The sequence below is a fragment of the Podarcis vaucheri genome (assembly GCF_965113315.1).
Source record: "Podarcis vaucheri genome assembly, chromosome: 8".
Lineage (NCBI taxonomy): Eukaryota > Metazoa > Chordata > Lepidosauria > Squamata > Lacertidae > Podarcis > Podarcis vaucheri.
In genome coordinates, this window is record NC_138766.1 from 27,319,553 (window position 1) to 27,343,224 (window position 23,672).

Here is a 23,672-nt window from a genome sequence, read left to right on the forward strand (position 1 = left end):
ATTTAATGCTGTGGTATTTCGGTTTGGTTTGACAAAGTAACTGAAAAATTATGTCCTCTCACTGTCCCCAGCTGTGATCTTTCTAGTTGTCATCGTAGTATCACAATTCCTTTGTTCTTTTTAAGGACATTATAGTTGTTATGGCCAACGACTTACTTTCTATATAACCTATAAAAATATTCACTAAGTATTTTATTACAGGTGCATGGAATTGTTCGTAGGTCCAGCTCATTTAATACAGGACGGATTGAACATCTTTACAAGAACCCACAGGCTCACACAGAAGGAAGTAAGACTTTACTTAATGTTGGGATAGAGTGTAAGAGGGAGAAATGGGTGTATTTTTGTTTGCATCAGCAATGTTGTCTGGCTGGAAAGTTGTACAAGATTGTATCAGTCTGGAAAGTTAGCCATGGTGACTGATGTGTAAATATTTTCTGGTGAGGCTTAGAATTTTTTAAAAAAATATAATTTGTTTGGGTCACATTTTGACCCTGTTGCATAAAATGACTTTCAAGGACAGCAAGGTTACTTAACTGAAGTGTCTTAACAGTATATTGCATAGTCATTTTCATGCTTGGCGAAGAACAAGTTCAGATGTTCTTCTTGGTCATGCAGATGACGCTGTCTGTCTTCACGGGATCCCAGACACTGGCCAGTAGAAACGTCTCAGTCACCTCAACAAACAGGCTGCTGATGAATGTAGTTGCTGAAACTAGCCATACAGTTAAGGAATAAGTATGTTTTAATTCAGCCTTTAACTTTCAAAGGCTGATTTAAAACATTGTACAGTATTTATTCCTTATCTGAGTTACCCATATGCATGGTCACATGTACAAATTGTTATGTGAGTCAGTTGGTTTATAACAAGCAAAAGTAGTGATTTCAGAAGTACTGATTTTCATGTTTTTTAAAAGGTATGGTAAGCTTTTTTTAAAAAAATAAATCTTAATATTTTTTGAACATCTGACATGGCATTTGTATGTATGTAAGAAACCTATAGTTCTTTTGAGTAGTTTACTCTTTTTTATCAGATAGCTGGCCAGTAGAACATCTAATACTTTTATCTAATATGGCTTTTAAAGTACATTTATTATAGCTTGTAAGTTTACTACATACTGTACAAGCGATGGATTAAATGGCAACATTCATGTTCAATTTTGTTTATGTGAGGCGTTACCTGAAGACAGACCATATAACTTGTGTGACCAAGAAAATAATGTTTGAACTAGAGTTCAGTCAGCTGTGAAGATCATTGTGCAAGATCTTATTGGAAATAAGAGAGCCCGGCTTTGGCTGGGGAGGGCGGGATATAAATAAAATTTATTATTATTATTATTATTATTATCTATTGCTTTCATGACTACAGCTTAAAATACTTACTAAACTGTGCCTCTCTCTTTTTTAAAACACCAGTGGAATCTGGTTATAATAAACATATTTTTAAATAATGAATTAAGATTATTGGGACACCTCACATTAAACACCATACTGTATTAATGTGTGCATCAAATCTCTATTATCCTAACTATGTTCTTTTGTCTTCTGAAGACATGAAGTTACATTATGGCGATCTCACAGATAGTACTTGCCTAGTGAAGATAATTAATCAAGTGAAACCCACTGAAATTTACAATCTTGGAGCTCAGAGCCATGTCAAAGTAAGTAGCATGCGTCAGCTAGGATTTTTCTGATTGTGGCGAACAAGCAGAGACTTTGTGAAAAGTTAGCAACTTGTGTACTTTGAAATTTGTCTCTTCTTCTTTCTGTAATCATCCTTTTTCTCACTGAGTCTTCCAGCGGTTTTCAAAACTATCCACCTGTTTAATAAATCATCACTTTCCCAATATTCTGTTCTTGCTCCAGCTTCACTGTCACCACTTTTCCCCCTGCACACTTCTTCACGTTTCTCTCCTCTGCTCCCAATATGTGGGAATGTATCCATGTTCATGCATGGAGATGCATGCGCTGCACATTTTGAAATCATGTCTTTTTCTTAAGTGCATTTTTACATTATCGCAAGACAGCCTGGCTCACATGGTGAGTTGCCGATTGCAGTGCTCATCTTGCTTGCATTTCTTCTCTGTCCTCTCTCCAAGTGTATCAAGGTCATGTAGAACGTCAGCAAAGTTTACCAGTTGTGTTCTTTTCTGTTTTGCCTGCACACAGTCATCATCTGCTGCTGTTCATCCTCCCACACGTGTGCATAGCAGCACATCAACTTTCCTTGAGGTTTGGGGTTGTTTTTTTGGCCTTTTCATTAACTGAGAGGGGCTATAAATAAGCAAACCGAGAATTTTGCAAATCTCCTGAGTTTCTACCATTATGTAGTAGGTTCAGTTCAGCACTCCCTGCTCCCTCACCAGCATGGATCCATTTTATTATTTATAGAACAATTACAAAATCTGGTTAATTTTGGCAACAAGCTATATGGGTCAAGTTATTGCCCATTTTAGCTTTGTGTAGGTATCTCAGGATGCCTGGAAGGAGATATCCCCAAACCTTATGATTTTAAGTTAATGAATGATAATGTTACGTTTTAGGTTGAATTATATACACTGTTGGTTGCAAATGTAATGGGGGGGGTGTCCTTAAACTTCGTTTATCTTCAGATTGATGCACGTTTTGTGTGCTGGCATTTTGTTGCTCTGAATAAACTGTCTAGTTTATTCTCTATCAGCCGTACTAAAAGTAAGGAAAAGAAAGAAAGAAGAGATTGGTCTAGTTTCCTGCAAGAAACCAACACAAATTAAAATGGGTTATTAGAATGAACCTATTGAAGTCCAGGAAACATGGGCAATGTTCTTAATCATAAATAAAAAGGGTTTGACTTCTAGGATAGATAATTTAGGAGTATGCATTGTCCATCTTTAATTCTATGGATTAGCATGAACAAGCAAATGTGCTGGTAAAAGAAATAGAAGATTATGGCCATTTCACTCCTTCCCTGTTCCTGCTGCCGCCATGTTATTGGTTTGGCTTAGAATTACAGCTTTACCTGGGCTTGTGACTACTCTTGCTCCAGAAAAGCCACAAGCTGTAACTAAGGTTTGTTTTGGCTAACCACTCATGGTTTGTTGCCGTCTGTGGGGAAACAAACCGCAAGCCCGTGCTCAGATGTAATTCTAACTTGACAGCATGGCAACAACCAAAACTGGAGGCTGGCATGAAACAAGCCTTTTCTAACGGTGTGCCAGCATGCTTGTTTGTTCACACCTAGCCATGGTTTGGCTGAGAACAGAGAGAGCCAGAATATATAATCATGGGCATTGTAGTCCCAAAACGTCTGGAGGGCCGAGTTTGCCTAAACACTGCTGGTGGCATGAAGCAATGCTAGACCATCATTCCAACAGCTGATGATATGGAAGAGAAGGCTGAGGAGAATGTGCAGTCCAGGTTTTCCCATGGCGAAGTCCACTCAGGATGCATTTAGCAACTGTGGTGAAGCCAGAGAACTCGTCTTCTCCTTAGAACGAGATTGCCATGGGGATTCTGTGCCATGGCTGAAAAACTTCCATGTTTGCTACCATACCTACAGGTGATCTGGCCATGCAGAGATGGAGTTTGCCAATAATGGAGGCAGCCTGGCTATCTATACTGCACTTGGATGAGCGGGGCATGCTCATTTCTGTAGTACTTTTTGGATATCTCAGGACAATTCTAACAAGTGGTTGAGGAGGATCAGTAGGATTATGTAATGAAGCGTGGGCAAGTATTTCCTTCTAAATAATTGGTCAGTCTTTAGTGTTCCTCAAGACTGGTATTTTGCATTTCAATATTTCTATTAACATTATTTGATGTAAAAAAAGTTTATATGTAAAAAACTGGCACATGTTGATTGGCATTAAATGATCTAGTAAGAACTGTTCATTAGTAAAGGAACTATTTTTTATGGTTTTTCATATTTTATTCTGTAAGCTGCTTTAGAAATATATATATTTTTAAAATATAAAATACCATTGAAATAAAATAGAAATACTATTTATTCTCATTTTTTTTTTAAGATAATGCTTGGCCTGTAACAGGTGTGGTTATAGAATACAGATATTTCTGTGCAGTATAAACAGGCCATGCCCTTATTCTATTAAGTATATACAGCTAAACAAGGTTGTTTTATAGACAGTTGCAGAAGATACTTAATATTATTGCTGGCCATATAAAGAGGAGTGGGGGTTTATGTTGTTTAACTGAAATCCAAATATGCACATGAAGCATATTAGATTATTAGTATTTGGTTACAACACTCCATAAATAGTGTCAATTTTTATCATAACTAAATAACTACAGTGGTGCCTCACAAGACGAAAATAATTCGTTCCGCGAGTTTTTTCGTCTTGCGATGTTTTTCGTCTTGCGAAGCACGGTCCGTCGCAACTACGCCTCTTCAAGCGGCTTTAAGAAAAAAGCGCAAGACATTTTCATCTTGCAAAGCAAGCCCATAGGGAAATTCGTCTAGCGAAGCAATGCAAAACCGAAAAACCCTTTCGTCTAGCGAGTTTTTCGTCTTGCGAGGCATTCGTCTTGTGGGGCACCACTGTATTACAAATAAAAGGACTCATGACACTTTCATAGCAAGATTAAATGCAAGATCAGCGACATTAGCATTGCCTCATGGAAAAATAGTGTCACTGTGATAGCTGCCTGCCTGGGCAATGAGCTAGCAGTAAAAGAGTACAGCTGGCAATAGTTTTCCATCTCCTAACTAATTACTTGCAAAGGTATAATAAGATAAGAATTGTAATCTGAAGCATCTTCCTTCTCTGATTATATATTCTGGCTCAAACCACGAGTGGTTTCCATTAGCACAACTGTATAGTTTAACCTGGGACGCGGGTGGCGCTGTGGGTAAAAGCCTCAGCGCCTAGGGCTTGCCGATCGAAAGGTCGGCGGTTCAAATCCCCGCGGCGGGGTGCGCTCCCGCTGCTCGGTCCCAGCGCCTGCCAACCTAGCAGTTCGAAAGCACCCCCGGGTGCAAGTAGATAAATAGGTACCGCTTACCAGCGGGAAGGTAAACGGCGTTCCGTGTGCTGCGCTGGCTCGCCAGATGCAGCTTTGTCACGCTGGCCACGTGACCAGGAAGTGTCTCCGGACAGCGCTGGCCCCCGGCCTCTTGAGTGAGATGGGCGCACAAACCCCAGAGTCTGTCAAGACTGGCCCGTTTGGGCAGGGGTACCTTTACCTTTACCTTTATAGTTTAACCTGGCCCATGAATTGTCCCAATTTCATTTTTACTGGAATAACCGCTGAGTTGCTGAATGTAGAACAAATCCAGCAAAATTTAAGCTGATCACTATTCTTGTAGTAGATGTTAAGCATGTGCCCATGCGCATTTCTGGATCACCATCACCACATTGAACATATTTTCTGGATAGAGCGCAAGAGGCACAGAGGTCACAGTGAAACTCAGTGCTGCCTGTTAACAGCAGAAACGTGCTGTTTTTTTTAAAAAATCTGCTTTCTGTGGTTTTTGTTACATGCTGCTCTTTTTTACTGTGTAAATGTTTTTTGTGGGAATGAGCCGTGTATGAAAGTCCAGTGATATCTGTCCAAACAGATTGTTTTATTAGATCTAAGAGGAGCTGTAACCTTGATAGCAGCTAATAATGTTTGGAATTTCTCTTAAAAATTAGTGGACCACACAAAAGTGTAGCCATTTGCATTGTGTAAAATCTGAGCACTAGTTATAACTGTAGGTATTGTCTAGCCTGAACAAAACCTATAAATCATATATTACTTTAGTAGGGCAATATAAGCATTTTATATTGAAGCAGTTAATACTTTAATTTTCCTTTTAAATAAGCACAAGCACATGGGTAGTAATGTGCTAGTTAGCAATAGCAGGAAGGTTATATTTCTTTACATGGAAACCAGTTTCATTTTAAATGGGTGTTTGAATCTCTCTCACACACCGTTTTGTACAGGTAAAAGATACAGCCAGCATTACTGTGTTTAAGTGATTGGCTTATTAACACTTACTTAAATCTCTCTCATTTAACCAAATGGATTTCTAATAAAAAAAGGATTGGGTTGAGCCTACCATCCCAGTCCTTTGAGGTCAGCCACTACTAATGTTCTAATTTTAAGACGGGAAATTAAAGCTAAGAACAGAGACTTTCTCCAGGTCACTCTGAATCATTTGTGGAGATGAAATCAGAATCACCGTAAGGGTCAGGGTTTGAGGAACTATGATGATCTTGCTCCCTAAATTTCAAATAATCTCTTAACTTGACAGTTGAATTCTCCTCTGCTCTAACATACTTTTGCTGACCCTTAAGATGACTTTAAGGTGTCCTGCTATGTTGTCGCTTTTCTAAAATTTTACATTGTGCCATTATATTTGGAATTACATTATATGCTGATATGTATTTATGTGTTGTTAATAGTGACAGTATATTTTTACACTGAATAAGCAAGAGGTAGCTCTAAAGTTTCTTAGCTCTTAAGATTTGCTGTGCCACTACATAAACATTGAGGACTCTGCTTGCCTCCAGATATAATGGCACAGTGCCACTGAGAAATAACATGATGGTGATGTAACAAAAATATTCCTCTGTGTCAGAAATATGCTGTTACATGTGTTTATACACAGGTTGACTGTGAAAGGCACACTACATGTTTTTGTATTGCTTTGGCTAGTGATTCAACTTTTTAGAAGTGCATCGAAACAGTTGTTTTCTTTTTGTCAAATAGATGGCAGCAGAGTGTTGTAGACAATAGACGATTCAGTTCCTCTAACCATAATGAAAGAGGCATGACAGATAGTAGACTTCTATCAACTGCAGCCTTGTAGAAGTTGTAGTTGTACATTAAAAAAGAAAGAATGCTACTATTGATAATGCACAAGAATAGAAGACCGAGAAGGTTATGCATTGCTATACTTTCGTGAATAGTTCCAGGTGGGAAAAGCCTAATCTTTTAAGGTATGACATCAACTCATGAAATGTGATTGAAGTCAGCTAAGATAATATGCACATCAAAATAAATAGACAGAGAAATAGAAAGTGTTCACAAGTTTCAAGTGAATTAACTACTGCCTTGGGGTGCTGTGGGAATAAGCCTGCATGCTTCTTTAAAGATAAGCTAGTCAGAGAAAGGAAATGTCAGTCCTTAAATTGTACTGACGTTATTTAAGAACCCTGCTAAGGAATAGGGATTTTTTTCCTGACAAGAGTTTTAAAGTTTCCCCCCCCATCCATACTGTGGCTCCTGTTTAACAACTAAAATGAAACACATATTTGTGTTCCTTTCGGTATAAGTAGCAAAGTACCTTACAAGAGGTTTTACTAAATAAACTATTAATCTTTTAAGATATAGAAGAATATCTTTTATACAAAATGTTTATAAATTTGCCTGGTATCTTTAAATTCTGCAAGAACATCCTTAATAGGACAAAGTGTTTCGGTAACAATTTAGGCCGCAGCATAATAATCTGTGTTTCAACTCAGTGCATGATTACGACTATTAAGAATTCAAATGTACTTTTTGTTATTTCTTAGTTTAAATCTGAAATTGTTACTGTATTCTAGAAATATGAACATTCTGAGCAAAGTTAATTGTATAGCTGCAACTAAATCAGCGGTGTAGGATTTATTTTCTCTTGCCTGTGCATAAAATGTGAATTTATATAAATGAAAAATGCTATTTGGGCGTGACCCAACCAAAACTTTATAATTGTACAGCTATATGAATTAATTAACTTGAAGTACATGCATACTTCATATATTAAATTCAATGTAACTGCATTTAATCATAACTGTATGATGAGTATGCTATTTAAAATGTTCGTTTAGGGACGTTTTTAATGTTTGAAGTTCTAGTCTGTTTTTAGTCCTCTTTCTGAAGCTGCCCACAGTGGCTGGGGAAACCCAGCCAGATGGGTGGGGTATAAATAATAAAATTATTATTATTGTTCATATTTAAGCTGTGCTATTTGAAGGTGTATTATAACTATATCATTCCCCCCCCCCCCGTGCAGTTAGCTCTTTTTGTTTTTACATTGTGTGCAGAGAAGCTTAGCTGCATTTGAAAAGCCACTTTTATGTTAGTTTGGGTTTCCAAAACTCATTATCCATTAGCCTAACCCCCCCCCCCCCAATATCCCCAGCAGTTTAGGTTTTAGCGTTCGTTTCTAGACGTGGTCTTTCTCCAGTGCAAAAGAAATAAAACAATAACATGATATGAGAGTTCCATTATGAGAAGACAGGCATTCTCATTTCTCCCAGGTGATTATAGCAGCAGAGTGAAAAAGGAACTTAGGCAGAAATGAAGGCCATGAAGGTGTCTGTACTGGTGATGCAAGCACTGTTGACCTTCGCGTTCTCTGCCATGTTTATAAAGATGGTGGGAGAATTTGGTAGGGAACAAACTTGTGGCCGTTGTCCAGAGAGTTGCTCATGCATCTTTGTCACATTGTCAGGTTATTAAAGGTGAGCACAAACTATTCTACACCTGACATTGGGAATGTTCTGGGTTTTCCTGATGCTGTCAGCAAATTTGAGGTGAGGTTTTTTGGCTGGCTTCTGTCATTCAGATACCCTCATTGGGGGCGTTTGACAGGACAAAAGAGATGATGTGGTGTTGTTTTTACAACAACCTGCACTAGGATCAACACAAACACTAGGATCAGTACAAACAATTTGACCCTTCTCATATAGCATTATAAGTACAGGAGAAGTATTTGAAGTAAGTAATGTTAAAAGTCCTTATCTATTCCCCTAGACAGCTATTCCCACAGACACGTTTTCCAGCTGAAACTTCAAATCCTAGATCTTTAATTTGTGTTTTAAATAGACAAGCTTCTACTATGCTGGTCCATTTACCTTATGGCTTCTTTTGCAGTCATTCTGCACTTGTTTAAACTGATGTTGTCTCTCGAAGTAAATGCAAATATTTTATATATGTTGCACATCTGAATACACACACAAAGTAAGATGTTGACATATGCAGAAGATAAAATGCTACATGTAGTATTCTGACAGCAGGAGTTTGGGGGGACTTCAGAGACTGTCTATAGCTCTAGAAAAGAATTCAATTTAAGAATGTGATCCTTAGATTAAGAACAAACATAAATGCAAAGAATAGAGCTTTGGTGCATATTTAATAATATGTCATTTGTCTAAGATAGGGAACAAATGCTTCTAAAGTATTTATTTATTATTCCTGTAGCAATTGATATTTATTTGCTGAACAGCAAGTTTGTTATGGTGCAATGGGTTTATAATGTCTTTGGGCCTTTGAAATGTCGTTCAGATGGGATAGTAAAAAACTATTAAAAGTTTTTCTTTTTTTTTAAAGATCCGACTGTGAACATAATGAAGTGTTTTAAAGTTTGACAGTGATTTAAGAATGATTGTGGTATTGGCATGGATAGACATTACATTTCAATATCTAAATAGCATATTTTTTTAAAAAAAAATCATTAAACTGTGTAACACAAAATTATAAACGTTATACTTAAACCTTTTCAGTCATACAGCTGTGTTTTTATTTTATTCATAGGTCACTCTTACATCAAATAGTGCAAATTCATCAGCATTCATTGAACTCTATAAGTATTATATCAGCTTTATAACAACATATTTTATATGTTAATTTAGAACTTAATTTACGTTTTGTAAAAGAGATGTATATTTTGGGTTATTTTCTCAGAACAGATTGTTTAAATCCTTCACTCTTATCACGTTCTGATTTAAGCTCCCCCTCCCCTGCATCAGATCAGCGATAAGAGTGAGGAGTATGTTAAAATGTTGCACGTTTGAACATATTTAGAAGAGTTTGACTAGAGCCATCTGTTTCAATGTTTAATCATCAAGCTGTTCTTGAAAAATAGGCCAAACATCCCAGGGGAACTAGTAGATACAAGTAGTTACAAAAATAATAAAAAAGCAAAAACAGAAAATATGCAGATATCAAAAGTGAATGATCTATAGCAACCTTTTCTTTGCTTCTGGATATGCTGGACTAGATTTCCTACTGATAGTAAAACTGGCAAGTTAAAATGTTTTCTTTTCATGAAACCGTAGAAATAAGGCAGCTTCAGATGCTCCCTTTGTTTTCCTGCCACCATTTTGAATTGATCTAGGAGGGAAATAACAAACGGAGGAGGGGAAAAGTCATAGCCCCTCCCCAAACATGGCCCCACCCCATTAAATGTAATTTAAGAGCTCTCATTTGCTCCTTGTCAAAATTCCTTCTCTGTTCCCTTTTCATTGGTTCGTAAGGTTAGTGTTGGATCTGCTCCAGATTGAATGCTGCCCATACTTACCTTTAAGTCGGTGTTTAAAACCTTCTAATTCTTGACAGAAACTGTTTGAAGTGAAATATGACTTGGATGAAATCTAAGCTTTACCATAGTTGATGCTGAAAGGGGGAGGAATTTTAGTGAGGGGGTGCATGTGAGCTTAAGTGGGAGGCAGTATATAAGTATTAGGGATGTTTTTATTCTCCTAACTGGGGTTACAAGATTGAAAAATGTTAAATCTGCACCAAGCCTTAGAACATTCAAGTATTTTCCAGCATGTACACCTGTGATTTAAAATGCTTATTTATTCTTGGGCAGAACCAATGCTTCAGCTAAAGCAGGCATCTCCAAACTCGGCCCTCCAGATGTTTTGGGACTACAACTCCCACCATCCCTAGCTAACAGGACCAGTGGTCAGGGATGATGGGAATTGTAGTCCCAAAAGATCTGGAGGGCTGAGTTTGGGGGTGCCTGAAGCTAAAGCCTTTGCCTGCCTTTTTGCTCTCTTTCTAATGTTACCAAATTTACTTGTGCACACATGCACATGAATATGTGTCTCACATGTGTAAGGCTTGGAAAAGCTAATTAGGAATACTACTCTTGTGATCTGTACTGGAGACGACTGCGTGCCACAGAGACTTTGCTTGCTTCGGCGGATTTTAGTGCTGATCAGTGTCAGCTGATCAATGTGTTCTTTCTCTGGGGAGCTGTCAATAGCAGCAGTGGGGTTTTCATTGCAATATTTTATTTATTTTAAAATAAAATGTATAAATTAACAGTATAAATAATGACTTTTGTGGCTTCTCAAGCCATTATAGAAATACAGAGTAAAAATGGGTCAGTAACACACTACACAGGCTATACTCCACACCCCAATGTTGGTTGAACATAGTAACTGTTGAGTTACTATTACAGAGATAATCTGAAGGCAATAAATCACCTATACAGTACAGAGAGGTGAGGTGGAGTCTTAGGGTGCCAATTTAGCGATGGGTCCTGAGGAGAGAACCAAGAAGGGGAAAATTCACATGCAAAGTACAAGCTCTCCTGGCATTGTGAGGCCTGAGTAGAGAGCTAGATTGGGGTGGGGTAGGGGAGTAGAAACAAACATTAAACAAATATTTAGCTGTTCTGTGGTAAGAGGAAAATGGAAAGGCAAAAACCTGGATTTCTACTATACTGTATAACCTAGAGGATGACCTCTAATGGGGTAGAATCCATGTTTGGTTCTCCCCTCATTGAAGGAGACAATCCTTCGCAGTCTTCCAAAACCTTGGAAACTTCTCATTCACCCCAACTTTTAAATGATTAAGTTCTTTTACTCATGAGTTTCCCCCCTTTTAAAGTCTTAAACTTAGGCTACGCTGAAACCCTCCTAGTTTAATTCAGCAATAGAAATATTTCTCCCTTTGAATAGGCACTGTTCGGAACCTCTGTACAGAAGAGTCCTGGCTAACGCCAAAGAAAATAACAAATATGGCTCAGAAGCAGGAGGACAAGAAAAAGTGAAGGCAAGGAAGGGAGCTAGCTAAAGCGAAGAGAACAAGCGGTGCTGTCTCTCACAGTCAACTATGGGGATAGCATGTTTGTAAACTAGTGATGTGATGCAGCTTCCTGGTGTAGTCATCAAAGGCTGAACAAATTGTGGATGTGCACCCAGTTAGTTACCAATGAATTTCAACCTGAATCTGAAAAGGGCTTTTCACAAAGTTCTCGGATAGGCATGAACGCCATTTCATTACAAAAGATGCACATGATGAATATTCCTAGGTCTGCGTCATATTAGCTCTCCCTGCCAGAGGGCGTAAAACAAAGTCCCAAAGGTGCCCATATTCATCAATCTTACTTAAGGGGGCCTTGCTCTTCTTGAGAGGAGATGAGGTTGAAGCTCTTCAGATAATGTAAAATGGGCACTTGGCTTACTTAAGGCAAGATAGGATCACTGGATTGCATCAATTTGCCCCAGAGGGGTATTTAATGGCTGAATTATAGGCATGTGTGAGGAACAGCAGGGACTTGCACTGTAAGGGCTTTCATCCGCTACTAGGACTTTCTCACTACTCAGTGTAAAGAAAAATGATCAAGTTTTTGGTGCATTTGCAGGTTCAGCCAAGCTAGCAGAACTCACCAAACGGTTGTGGGAAAACTTCTTTGCACAAAGGAAGTTTGTAGAAGTTTTCTTCTTGTGCGGGAAACTTCCTGCAGCAGTTGGAGGAGGCAAGGGAAGAGGAGAGGCGGAGGGATGCTGACTTCTGTTGTACTAGCAGAAATTATTGCACTAGCAGATCTATTTAGTTGGATATTCCCCAATGATCACCTACAGGATCATAGCAGTAGATAGTGCTTTAGATTAGCTGGGAAATGATTGGATTAGCTGGGGTAATCTATATGTGACGATCCGTACAAGTAAGCATTGTTCTTGATCTCAATTGATTTAATTTTCCCTTTGCGATGCAACATGGCCATGCCACAATCATGTTTACTACATGATCCCTGATTGACTCAGATCCTGCAGCAAATGAGAGACACGGCAAGGTAGAAAAATAGCGCTGGGGAATGATGGCTAAATTGGAACAGAAATAATAATGTTCAGAAGTAATGTTTTCTGAGGGAACTCTCTGAAGGAACATTTCTATCAAAAATTGAGACTGGCATACATTCAGCACAATCCTAATCCTTTGCTTTTTCTTCTAAACCGCGTATGGAAGTTGAACTCTTGAGACAACATACATAAATCTCTCCAATAGCTAGATTTCTATTTGCTGCTTTGTTTCCACCTGAGCTTAAGGACATTCTCGCTCAGGTCTTAATTTGCAACTACTTCTTTTGAAGGACTTAAGCACAGTTTTTCATATTTACATGTAGGTGGAGGGTTGCATCGCCCAGTGATTGCCGCGTAAGCATGCATGCATTCAAGCAAGCAAAACCACCTGCTAGTTTGTGCAGGGCGTATTGTCTTTTTTAAAAAACACATGGGATTTTTTTTAAAAAAAACACATGGGAATTTTCCAACATCTCTCATGTGTGTTTAACATGCTATTTGTTTCTGACTTGACAGTACATTTGATCTGATAGTTCTGTCTTTCATCTTAACATAATTGAGATAGAAATATTAACAGGACTAACTCTGCTAACAACTGTTCCTTACAAAATGAAAACAGTGAATGCAATGATAAAAGTAGAGATGTGCAGGAAACCATCATGCTGTTCCGTTACTTTCCTCCATAATGCTTTCACAAGTTTCCTACATACAGAGAGTGTCTTTTCACACCTTCCTTCTTCTGTAATTCATTGATATTCAGTGGTACTTTGGTACTTGAACAGCTTGGCTCCCGAACAAATCGGCTCCCGAATGCTGCAAACCCGGAAGTAAGTGTTCTGGCTTGCAAACATTTTTTGGAAGCTGAGCTTCTGACGTGGCTTCTGATTGAGTGCAGGAAGCTTGGTTTTTGAGTTGAATGGACTCCCAGAACGGATTAAATTCAAGAACCAAGGTACCACTATACTAAAATACTATTTGTATGCTACAGAAACTGGATATGTCATTTGAGAAGCTAATATTCTCCAGGAAATGAAAATCATCTAAATCAAAATACGTCTGATTGTTCATCACAAATCCTAACATGCTCACTTTTCTTGGTGCTGCTTAGCATCTGTTTATTAGCATATAGCCTATTTGAATAACGAGCTGTCCCCATCTCATGTCCTTGGAGTGGGAGTGCTAGGAATGGAGATAGATTGGCAGCTAGATAAACTTGTCTTTGGTCTGAGCCAAGTGTAAGGTGGGGACATGCCATAGGCTGATATAAAGAGCTTAAAAGGGAGAAGGGTCCACCAAGCTATCCTGCTCTGGTTCCACAGAGGTGACCCGTGGTGCCATTCAGTCAGCTGGTGGTTGCAGCACCAAGGAGAGTTCCTTGTGAGCAACTTGTCTGGTGGCTGGATGTAAATGTAGGCCTTTGAGCCTCTGTCTCCAGGCCATCTCTGTTATGCTCCACCTCCTTTGTTGGAGAACTAGAGTCTCTTAAAGGGTGCCAAACCTCCAGCCTGAAGATGGTCACTTCTCCTGTGCTCTGTGCCTCCTGCCTAGTGTGTTCCCTATGCAGTTGCAGTGGTGAGGTGATGTCACAGGCTCTTGCTTACTTACAAGGCAAGGTGAGATAGGAGGAGAAGGACTCCGTGACCCATTTCCCTGAGTCTCAGCTCTTCAGCAAAGCAGTGGTGGCAACCCTAGGGAACAACTTGCTATGACTGCATTTTTCTGTGCAGGACTGGGGATTAGATGAGGCACCATGGCTTATCTGTTCCATTTATGTGCTCCATTGTAATGGAAGTTGTAAAAAAACAAACCCATATATTCTGATATGAGCACACTCTCAGATACTGGACATTCAACATTACAGTGGTACCTTGGGTTAAGAACTTAATTCGTTCTGGAGGTCCGTTCTTAACCTGAAACTGTTCTTAACCTGAAGTACCATGTTAGCTAATGGGGCCTCCCACTGCCGCCGCACGATTTCTGTTCTCATCCTGAAGCAAAGTTCTTAACCCGAGGTACTATTTCTGTGTTTTTTTTAATAGTTTTTTTATTTGCTTTTTTCCAAGGTCAAAATACATCGTCATAACACAACAAAAGCAGTTTTACAGAAAAAAAAGAAGAAATTATAAAAGAACATTCACTTTTCCAGATCTATTTTCATAGTCAACTGTACTTCCCCACATCTTCCATCCCCTGCTTTCTTTACAATGAAAATAAACAGCAAATTGATACCTTATTTTATGTGTTTTTGTGCTTTCATTTACTTATATAGTCTGTAATTTATATTTTTCAAAATCCTAACTTAATTTCCACCATTTACAAATCTCAATACTGAAGCATGTTTTTCCCAAAAACTTGGCAGATTCTCAACATTCATATAGCTTATAATGTTTTTGTAGATAGTCCTTAAATTTTTTCCAATCCTCTTCCACCGCTTCTTCTCCCAGATCTCGGATTCTGCCGGTCATTTCAGCTAGTTCCATGTAGTCCATCAGCTGTGAATGCCACTCTTCCAGCGTGGGTATCTCCTGTGCCTTCCAATGTTTGGCTATAAGGATTCTTGCTGCTGTAGTTGCATATAAAAAGAAAACTCTATCTTTCTTTAACACTCTCTGGCCCACAATGCCCAGGAGGAAGGCCTCTGGTTTCTTATGGAAGGTGTACTTAAACACCTTTTTCAACTCATTATAAATCATTTCCCAGAAAGCCTTCACCCTCGGGCATGTCCACCAGAGGTGAAAGAAAGTACCTTCAGCCTCCTTACATTTCCAACATTTATTGTCAGACAGATGATATATCTTTGCAAGTTTAACTGGGGTCATGTACCACCTGTATACCATTTTCATAATGTTTTCTTTTAAGGCACTGCATGCCGTGAATTTCATACCGGTGGTCCATAACCTTTCCCAGTCTTCAGACATAATGTTGTACCCAATGTCTTGTGCCCATTTTATCATAGCTGATTTAACTGTCTCATCTTGAGTATTCCATTTAAGCAACAAGGTATACATTCTTGAAAGCACTTTCGTCTTAGGTTCAAGTAATTCTGTCTCTAATTTTGATTTTTCCACCTGGAAACCAATTTTCTTATCCTTTTTAAAAACCTCTAGAATTTGGGCATAATGAAACCAGTCTCGCACCTTTCCCTTCAATTTTTCGAAACTCTGCAACCTCCAAGTATCACCAACTCTTTCTATTAACTCACAATATTTTGCCCAGCCACTCTCCATGTTACGTAGTTTAATGGCCTTGGCCTCCGTCGGTGATAACCACCTCGGGGTCTTATTTTCAAGTAAGTCCTTGTATTTAGTCCAGACAATAAATAGAGCTTTCCTGACAATATGGTTTTTAAACAATTTATGAGACTTTGCCTTGTCGTACCACAAATAAGCATGCCACCCAAAAGCATTACTGTGCCCTTCCAGGTCTAGGACATCTGTGTTTTCTAACAGAAACCAATCCTTCATCCAGCAGAAGGATGCAGCTTCATAGTACAATCTTAAGTCCGGCAGGGCAAATCCCCCTCTTTCCTTTGCATCTGTTAGTATCTTAAATTTTATTCGGGGCTTTTTGCCCTGCCAGACAAACTTCGTGATGTCCTTCTGCCACTTTCCAAAACATTCCACTCTGTCCACGATCTGGAGGGTTTGAAACAAAAATAACATTCTTGGCAATACATTCATTTTGACTGCTGCAATCCTTCCCGACAAGGAAAGTTTCAATCTTGACCAAATTTCTAAGTCCCTTTTAATTTCAGACCAACATTTTTCATAATTGTCTTTAAACAAATTCAAATTTCTTCCAGTCAAGTTAACCCCCAGGTATTTCACTTTTGTTACCACGTTTAGTTGTGTTTCCTTCTGAAACCCATCTACTTCTGAAGAAGTCATATTTTTTGCCAAAACCTTAGTTTTTTGTTTGTTCAACTTAAATCCCGCCACCCGACCAAATTCAGAAATTAGCTCTAAAGCTCTTTTTGTACTAGTTTCTGGCTCCTGTACTGTCAAGACCAAGTCATCTGCAAAAGCCTTCAATTTATATTGTTTTTCTCCGACCTGTATTCCTTCCACCTGTTGGTCCTTCCTAATCAAGTTCAGCAGCACCTCCAGGACAGAAATAAATAACAAGGGTGATAGGGGGCATCCCTGTCGTGTCCCTTTTTCAATTTTAAACTCCTCTGTCACCACATTGTTTACTATCAATTTAGCTTTTTGTTCTGAATAAATTGCTTCAATACCATTTTGGAACGCCCTTCCCACTCCCATTCCTTCCAAATTTTTCTTCATAAATTTCCAAGATATATTATCAAAGGCCTTCTCTGCGTCTATAAAAATCAAAACTGCTTTTGTGTTCATATTTGTCTGTAATAACTCCAAAACGTCGACAATACTCCTGGTGTTGTCAGACAAATGCCTACCCGGGAGAAAGCCTGCTTGGTCTTTATGTATTACTTCATTTAAAACTTTTTTCAGTCTATTTGCCAAAATATCAGCAAAAATTTTGTAATCCACATTTAGGAGTGAGATGGGACGGTAGTTCTTAAGTTGAGTCTTTTCAGATTCCAATTTCGGTATCAAAGTGATGAATGCCTCTTTCCACGATTCTGGTGCCCCCTTCCCTTCCATAATTTGATTACATACCTCCATTAGTGGCTGAACCAAATATTCCTTCAGTGTCTTATAATATTTGGAGGTACTATTTCTGGATTAGAGGAGTCTGTAACCTGAAGCATCTGTAACCCAAGGTACCACTGTATTAATTGATGGCAATATCATACTGGCCCTCTTCATGTGTGAATCTCAGCTACAACAAATGGCCACTGACAGCATAATCAAAGCCTATGTATAAGTAGCTGTTATCCCATACGCTCTGTGACTTTGTGTGTATTTGTAGAGTGGGTTAAACCACAGAGCCTAGGGCTTGCCAATCAGAAGGTCGGCGGTTCGAATCCCCGTGACGGGGTGAGCTCCCGTTGCTCGGTCCCTGCTCCTGCCAACCTAGCAGTTCGAAAGCATGTCAGAGTGCAAGTAGATAAATAGGTACTGCTCCGGCGGGAAGGTAAACAGCGTTTCCGTGCACTGCTCTGGTTTGCCAGAAGCGGCTTAGTCATGTTGGCCACGTGACCCGGAAGCTGTACGCCGGCTCCCTCAGCCAGTAAAGCGAGATGAGCGCCGCAACCCCAGAGTCAGCCACGACTGGACCTAATGGTCAGGTGTACCTTTACCTTTACCTTTAAATATCTATATTTTGTACCCATATAACAGTCTTTCTACAGCATCAAAATATTTCCAGGCGGGGGGAGAGGGACACACACCCTGTTTTAATTTCACTTACCAAGGTTAACTTGCCACAATTTTGTTTATGAATTGGGTGAATTAATATCCATAGTGCAGGAAGCAATGAGTCATTAATTCCTGACACCTCTTGTGTAACATAGTGAGTTCACTTTATTTGCTTACTGCTCTTGCTTGCTTAAAGCTGTTGTAAGGATCATTTGGCGGCTGTCTCTGATTATAATGGGTCAGTTGACTTTGTACAGGAAATGAAGTAATTTACTTTGGCATTTGTGCTTGGCTGTTTTCAGGATCATTGCTGTAAAAAATACAGATATTTGGAAAACATACTGAGAATTATTAAGAATTTGCTTTTTTATATCTGTGAATTTCTTCAGCCTATAAATATTCTTTAATAATGCCGCAACCAACATTTCAGTAGGGACTTTTGTGCAATTAATATTACAGTTGCTGCTGATTCATCTATCTTGATACTTTTGGAGATCACTGTATATTGACTTGTAGAATACAGATGAATCTTAGTTTAAAATAAGCTGTCTTTCCTTTTTCTAAATTACTGTTCATCTGTCACAGGCAGATGAATTGATATTTTACCTTTTTTGTTTGTTTTACAAAGCTTAGAGTCATGTTGGCACCATAGCATTAGAATTAGTAAAAGGAAAAAAGTGTGTAGAATGGATTCAATAAACACTGAATTGTTTCACTCAGATACATTTAGAGTTTATTGCTAAAGTTGGTGTTTAGGATGTAGATGAGTGGGTTGAGTTTACTGCTGTAGGTGCAGTATATTTATATATGTAATACCTTTTTGTCCTTTTTCCTGTAATAAACTTCCACATACATACTGGCCTTTGATGCCCACTTTTCCCCAATATAAAGCACTAAATATTGTCCTTGTCTAGGGATATTTTTGAAGACCTCCAATGACATAGGCCTGCTGTTTGTACTAATTTGGTTTAGCTACTATGAGAGTTCTCAGTAATGTCTACTCATTGTAGTAAAATCATTTAGAAAATATTTTTAATGCTCACTTTTTTATAATTTGGCACTGCGTATTCAGATATAAAACAAAATACATTATGGAAGTTATTTTCCTAAATTCTCTCCTGTTGCTGATAAATTATAATGCAATGCTTATTGGTGGGTGGAATAAAAGAGGCATTTTCTGCCAGATGTACTATTTTAGGTCCATTCTGTAAACTGCATATCATGTTACAAAATGATAGGACACTCTCTACCTATAATGTAATCCGTTAACAAGTTTGTTCATTACGTGAGTGGTTAACTATACTGTATTTGCAACAACTTTTTTTTTTTAAGCCTTAAACAGAGGTGGCAAGAGTGACTGTTATTTATAGGCAGTTCTTTTCACCTTTGAGAACAAGTTCTGTCCTCCATACTTTCCTCGTTTTCGCTCAGAGCGCATTTGACACACAAACAAAAGTCACTTTTGTCTCGCGGTGGAAACGTGCCAAGCTATTTGACATAATGACAGGTGGGATATTATCGCTGCTGAAATTTTGGCTGTATGGCTGCTTTGTTCATGTTAGATTGTGTTTTGACTTGCATGTTTTTGGCCGCCATGTAAGATTCACCCCCTTTATTGGATTTGGAACTTGCCTTGAAGTATAAGTGTTTTCCTGTTATATAATTTTCCAGTTGCAACTTGCCCGTTGTACATGTATGTACATGCTTCTTCTTTCATATTTAGCTTAAAAGTGCAAATTAAAAATTCTGCTCAGTTGGGAAGTACCAGCAATAATGCCCACATGTGCAAACTTAAATATCTTAAATGAACACTGTGTGCGCTACAGGCGACGATGTAAACATAGTGAATAATACCAGTGTGATGTCTTTGGAAGGCTGTTTATAACCAAGGCGGGAGATGCTGCTGCTAATATTATTAAATATGTGCATTAATCTAGTTTAGATTAATGCACATATTTAATTATATTAGCAGCAGCATCTTTAAAGTGTCTTTTAAAACAGGCCAGGTATATTAACTTGAAACATTGGGTCAGGAGTTATCTGTTCTTAATGTAGCATAGAACTTGATTTCAGAGGAATGACTTGCATTGCAGAATACAGTCACTTATAATATGAGCAGCATATATATGTACTTGTATACATTACCATATTTTTCCATCCATAAGACGCCCTCATGTATAAAATGCCCCTTATCTTTGGGGACTCCGATTTAAGAAAGTGGGGGATCTGGCCCCCATATATTAGACGCCCCCAAATTTTGGACATTATTTTTAAGGGGGGAAAACCTAGTCTTATACATGGAAAAATACGGTAATTACTCACATCTGCACTGCATAAATATAGTAATTTTTTTAAACACAGTGGCTTGGATCCTAAGTGCCCTTTCAGTTAAACAAGGGCAGAGTGATTTATTTCCCATAAGTCAAACATTTTCAAGTATCAAAGGGAATTATAGATCCAGTGAGAGTCTTTCCATTCTGCAAACCTCTTCTTGTTGTTCTTCTTGTTGCACATTGCTGTAGGTACAATGGTTTGTTTATTCTTAATGTTTACAGATCAGGTGCAAATAGAGGAAAAAAAGGATTTATTTGGAAATCAATCCCTCTCTTGTCAAAGGGTAGTGTATGACTTAACACAAGCAAGTTCATTTGAATGTCGGCATGGATTGAGTAATTTTGGTGGTGCTTAATTAACATCATGGAAAATGGATGGAAATATATGCTTTCCCACACAGATGCTCAAAAATCACTTTATTTTTAGCACTGACCATTTAATATCAAGGATGGTCCAGTCCATCTCCTAAGCTTGGAAATGCAGGTGCATAGGCAGTGCAAGGGGTCAACAGGTATGGGGGAATTATTGCACAAACAAGAAGGTGACGGTGGGAATGAATAATGCAATGAGGGGAGGAACTAGACATGTCACAAAACTTGTTTATATTAACACAAATGTGAAAGTATGATTCTAAAAGGCATCTGCTTCCTAGTGGATTCTATCCAGTGTCAATGGCTTGAGGGCTGTAATCTAGAGGTACTCCCTGATTTTTACCTTTCTCTTCTTTTTTTAATATAACGCTTGAATTTTACTCAGTTGTAAGAAAAACCAGAAATATATAGCTCCAATTAGTTTTCATTCATGCTAACTCCTGTATATGAATGAAATATCTATTTTGAAAGTTCAATTACCTCCATAAAAGTGTTTTCTCCAAGGAGTATTTTCCCTCAGGAATAAAGAGGAAATGTCTTTCATTCTCTGAATTGAATATGAACGATGAATGCCAGTATTCTTTTCAATAAAGGAAAGTTGGTAAGTAAGACCTTCTTAGGTTCCTAAAATGACCACAGACTAGGAATCGTTATTGTGTGGCCAAATTCTATATATAGTTTATATAGAGCCAGTTCCTTCCTTCTCTTCAGTCTAAAAATGTAACTTCAGTCATGCCTGTTTGTAAGCTGTTGCTCACGGCTGAATGGCTTTTCTATTGCTACGTGTGTTTGTGTGTGTACATTCTTACTGGGAAGGTTAATTTAAGGAGGCTTTTCAATACTGTATTTCACTAGAGCTTTTTTTTTACATGAAGTGTTGTAGATTCAACCCTTAGCTAAAGTTTATATGCTCAAAAGCTTATATGCATTAAAAATGCATAATTATTTAAACAGATTTATGATGATTATGCATAATATATCCTCTAATGTGAAAAATGGAACTGTAGTTATCATATACAGTAATTTTATATTCTTGAGTAAACATCTGTAACACAGAGGCACAGAATCCATAGGTGTACATGGCAACACATATATATATATATGTACAGATATATATAATTGCAGTGACAGTGGAAGTGCATTCACCACATTTTTGACACATGTATTTCTGCCCAAGTTGGGCTCGTAAGGAATCTTTTATTCACTTTTTTTGAGAAGCATTAGGTTAATCTTAAAGCGGCTTCCAAACTTTTGACCAGATTAGTATTGTTTTAAAAAACAAAACATAAGAAAAGGAAAATGGGCAGCCTGTCTGACGCATGAAGTGAGAGGTGACAATCAGCTTTGGATCATAGCCAGAAATGTGCATCAGTACAGAAGTGAAAGTGTGGAAGCAGAGCTCACCTGCAACCCTCTTCTCCCTGATTTCTACAGATGCTGCCTGAATTACATACATTTTGTTCTTTCATCTGACCAGAGTAAGCGGCTGGTTGCTTTTCGTCTCCTTGGATCAGATATTCCCCAACAATTTGTTAAAGGAGAGAGTAACTTTCACATTTAAGGCAGCCCATCATTATGCATGTCTACGTAAAATTAAGTCCCATTGAATTCAGTGGGGCTTATTACCAGGTGAGCATGCCCAGGACTGCAGCTTTTGTTTGTCTTTGAGACTAAGGATGGGAGTGAGTACCAAAAGTGAAACTGAAGAATACAGCATTTAGTATTCTGGGTACCAGAAGTAATCTGCTCTGTTTAGAAATCTGTGGCGAAGCTCTTAACTGCATATACTCACAACTATTAATTGTACTTCATCCCCATCTGGTTTCCGATGGAGCAGTTATGTTGGGTTGTACCTCTCTGGGACAGTGAAAGATTATGCAGGTAGAAACCTCTGCAGATTTTTTATGTGCCACCTCTGTTAACTGGTGAACCATAGCAGGAATTTGAACAGTTGTGAAAGTGTCTTGTTTGCTTGCTTTTGAGATTGGTCCCCTAATCCCAAGAATTATTTGATTGCTTCCAAAATTATATGTGCTTTTAATTTTCAAAACTGTCAGTAATGGCTGCCTTTTAGACATCATATTATCAGAACTTCCAATTCATGGTTTGGAGGAGACTGGGTGTGAGCTGTGTGCTCACACGCTATCCCTTCCCCTTGCATCCATTCTTTAATAGAACACTTCCTGGTTTGCAGTCTTGGTTTGGAAGGATTACTCAAACCGCAGTCTGTCAATACAGATGTCAAGACAAATTGTAGCTCGGCAAACCAGGAAGTGTTTTTCAGGTCAGGTGTGTGAAGGTCCACATGCCTTCTTCCCGTCTGTTCTAGAGGATTGGAAGACCTTCCAGTGTAGCATGGAAAGTGGGGTGGGCTGCATGGCGGAGTTGCAGTGGGGAGAAATTAGCCTCTCCTCATCTTAAAGGTAAAGGGACCCCTGGCCATTAGGTCCAGTCGTGGCCGACTCTGGGGTTGCAGCGCTCATCTCACCTTACCTGCCGAGGGAGCCGGCGTCCAGCTTCCGGGTCATGTGGCCAGCATGACTAAGCCGCTTCTGGCGAACCAGAGCAGCACACGGAAACACCGTTTACCTTCCCGCTGGAGCGGTACCTATTTATCTACTTGCACTTTGGCATGCTTTCGAACTGCTAGGTTGGCAGGAGCAGGGACCAAGCAACAGGAGCTCACCCCGTCACGGGGATTCAAACCGCTGACCTTCTGATCAGCAAGCCCTAGGCTCTGTGGTTTAACCCACAGCACCACCCACGTCCCTCTTCTCATCTTAGCACCAACAAATGCTTCTGCTAGAGAATACTCCTGCAAAAAGAACTGCAAGCATCGCCTGTTCACTTTAAAATAAAGCTGAACGATGCAAACCTAATTGAAGTGGTTGCAAGGATGGTCACGC

The 23,672-nt window shown here is 38.8% G+C and overlaps 1 protein-coding gene across 1 annotated transcript in view; it reads left to right on the forward strand.

The window, feature by feature from the left end:
• Positions 1–23,672, forward strand: part of GMDS (GDP-mannose 4,6-dehydratase) — a 294,024-nt gene that overhangs the window by 33,234 nt on the left and 237,118 nt on the right. The window contains exons 3-4 of the mRNA XM_082234602.1: positions 202–289; positions 1,552–1,661. Of these exons, the coding sequence (XP_082090728.1) occupies positions 202–289; positions 1,552–1,661 (198 nt within the window). The remainder of the gene's footprint in view (positions 1–201; positions 290–1,551; positions 1,662–23,672) is intronic.